The sequence below is a fragment of the Galeopterus variegatus genome, unplaced genomic scaffold (assembly GCF_000696425.1).
Source record: "Galeopterus variegatus unplaced genomic scaffold, G_variegatus-3.0.2 Scaffold904, whole genome shotgun sequence".
NCBI classification, from domain to species: Eukaryota; Metazoa; Chordata; class Mammalia; order Dermoptera; family Cynocephalidae; genus Galeopterus; species Galeopterus variegatus.
Genome location: NW_007727015.1, coordinates 254,266 through 257,415, shown reverse-complemented (window position 1 = coordinate 257,415; position 3,150 = coordinate 254,266). Strand labels below are relative to the sequence as shown.

The window sequence follows — 3,150 nt, the reverse complement described above, 5'->3', positions numbered from 1 at the left end:
CGATCCCGTTGCCGGTCCCGGTCCGGTACGGGCGCGACAATGAGGGTTGCGATCCGTTGCCAGACACGGAAAAAAAAGACAAAAAAAAAGGAAAAAAAAAAAAGAAAGACACAGCCTTTGGTATAAAATGGAAAGTATGTTCCACCAGAACAAAGAGAAGGATTGTCTTATATAGCAAAAGCCCATGCCCAGGTTCCCACTCTGGCCCTCTATGCAACTGAGGAATTCAAGCTTGCTCAGTCCTGAATGGTTTGGTCCCTTATGCAAAAGAGGAATTCTGGCTTGCTGAGTTCTAGCCAGTTAACACTTGGCAGGTTACAGTCCATAGGTGGTGAAGTAAGGCTTCCCCATAGCAGTGGACAGCGGCACAAACAGGGACAAGTGAGAGCCGGCCCGTGGCTCACTCGGGAACGGGAAAGTGCGGTGCTGATAACACCAAGGCCACGTGTTCAGATCCCTACATAGGGATGGCCAGTTGCTCAATGCAGAGAGCGTGGTGCTGACAACACCAAGTCAAGGGTTGAGATCCCCTTACCGGTCATCTTTAAAAAAAAAAAAAAAGAAAAAACAGGGACAAGTGGCTTATGAAAGTCTCAAACAGGGTACATGTATGACCTCTAATCAGCAAATGGCTACTTGGCTCCATTCGGAAATGAGACCCAGTTAGCCATCCAGGGGCCATTTCAAGGAACTGGCTCTTCCAGCATTCACAAAATCAAATTAAATGGCCATCTAAAAGGTTTCACCAAACAAAACGTACCCATTAAAAAAAATGGATACTTATTTCATGCACTTACTAGGGAGAAATAAAGTTGACTTTATCATTTTGACTATATTTTTAGTAATAATAATTCATAAAATAATGATTACACAGCCAGGATCCATCTCCAGGATCTGCTAGTATACTTCAGAAGTTTTACCTAGTAGAGGCCTTAATCAACAGCCACCAAACTAGCCCCCTAAACCCCTCTAGAGTCCTGGGCCCAGCTAGCCCAGCAGTCCCCCATCTACTCTGCTGGGAGGCTTGACTCTATTCCCCTTGGTCCTTTCTTTCAGGGATTTCACAAACATGCCTCCATTCCCACTGTATTCGACCCCTGGAAACTCAAATCAGAGATCTGACTAGCACTCCTCCAGTTATGCCTGTTTCACAGTAATAATGAGAAACATGAACTCACAGAATATAGTGATATTAAAACTGATGAACATCTACAGTTCAATGTAATGTGAATTAAGGAAGGATGATCGATAAGGTACCCATGGCCTTATAATTTTAAGTGTGGTTTTTATTATGACTTTCAACACTGCTGGGAAGAAGAACATTCATATTTTATGGACAAAGCAACAGGGCTCCAGCTCTGATTTTGTTTCTGGTACTCAATGGAAAGGCTACTCATGATCCTTCATTATATACTTAAATCACACCAATGCAATAAATTATTAGCAAAGATTAATTATTAAACTGATTGTGTTCTTTGAAGGCATGGTTGATTCAATTTTACTACCTCCCCTTCCCCGCTCCCACCCCATCCTTATTGACACAGAATCTAGCAAAATGCCTGGCACAGAATAAGCCCTCAGTTCTACCTGTCTATCTGTCCATCCATACTGAACACTTTCAAATAAAGTTGAAATATAATATTAAACTGGTCCATACAGGGCAATTTATAATTAAAATAGCATCCTCTTAGGGGAGAAATACCTTGGGTATAGTTTAAGAGGTTGAAACCAACTAACCATCAAAGTGGAAGAAGTGATTGTGTTGGTTTAAGCGAGGTCTGCCTTCAGCTGCTGCTACAGGAACCAAATTTTCATCCAAGTTCTCGCCTTGATGGTCTTCCCTGACACGATTATTGTCAGCAATATTAAGAGACATTCTGCATGTTGGACAGGAGGTGTCTTGTTCTAGCCAGGAACGAAGACAGGAGCTACCAAAAAGTCCAAAATAAGATATGTGAACACACTCGATTGTTCCTTAGCATATTTTGTAAGAATTCACCAGAAGTATTCTGAATGTATCAAATGTGTCCCAATTTTACTTTCTATTTACGACTAGCAAGATTTAAATGTTGAGAAACATTTGCGGACATTTCCTCTTTACTCTATTTCACTCCAGTACACTTCTAGCATGTTCTGCAGTGTACATTAAAATCCTTTACCACACGTAGTCATCCACCAAGCTCCTACTCATGAGCCCTCTTCGTCAATAAGACTTCAGAGCGCAGCTCACCAGCTTCCTTCCCAACTCTATTTGGCTACTTCAAAATCCGTGTGACTAAACCATCCACCCACCCTGGCCTCTCTGAGTCCTCTGTTCCAATGCTCTTTTCTTCATTCTGCTCTAGCTACCTACCAACATGGTCATAACCTTGGCCTTATCTACAAAATCTTGACTTCAGAGATCTCACTCACTCACTCACTGAAGCTCATCCCTCCAGCTCCCTTGTCTGGGACCTAACTAACTTGCCAAGACCACCCAGCCACTTTTTCATCTAGCACGCAGTCCCGCAGGCCTGTCTTCTCTCCATCTTCTCTGTAACCGCTCCCTTGCCCTCACCACCTCCACTTCCTCCACGTACTTCTCTTTGCATTCTGCCTTTCCAATGAGGCTGACTGCTGCTTTTGCTCTCTCAGGAGATGATAATGCCCTAATTATGGCAGACATTCAATAAATACTTCTGGTGTCAACTAAAGAGAAGGGAACTAGAACAAGAAGTAGAAAATGTGAGATCTGGTCCCAACTCCACCACTAACTAGCTGTGTGACCCAGGCAAACCCTTCAACCCCTCTGGACTAGTCTTCTCTACTAAAAAATGAGAAGGCTAGATGAAGTGATCACCAAGGTCTCCTCCCATTTTCTGAAAATTCTTTATTTTTTTCTAAGAGCTCAGGGAGACACTGAATAAAAATGCCCACTGTTTGTCTTTCTTTTTTTAGCTTCTGTGAACACACACACATACAAAGTTTTAAAGGAGAACCTTGCCATGTTTTGATCCATGGAGTCTCTAGCAAACAAATGGTACTTAAGTAGCAAAACTTTCCCAAAGACTAAGATGGAGCTACTTCTTACCATCTCTGTGTCATAAGAGTGTGACAGAAATGTTCCAAAATAATGTAATCTGCCCATATATGTACATCTAAGTCATTTTT

At 42.3% G+C, this 3,150-nt stretch overlaps 1 protein-coding gene across 1 annotated transcript in view; it reads right to left on the bottom strand.

The window, feature by feature from the left end:
• Window positions 1-3,150, bottom strand: part of AMFR (autocrine motility factor receptor, E3 ubiquitin protein ligase) — a 39,504-nt gene that overhangs the window by 18,326 nt on the left and 18,028 nt on the right. Inside the window, exon 8 of the mRNA XM_008573336.1 lies at window positions 1,738-1,928. Within this exon, the coding sequence (XP_008571558.1) occupies window positions 1,738-1,928 (191 nt within the window). The remainder of the gene's footprint in view (window positions 1-1,737; window positions 1,929-3,150) is intronic.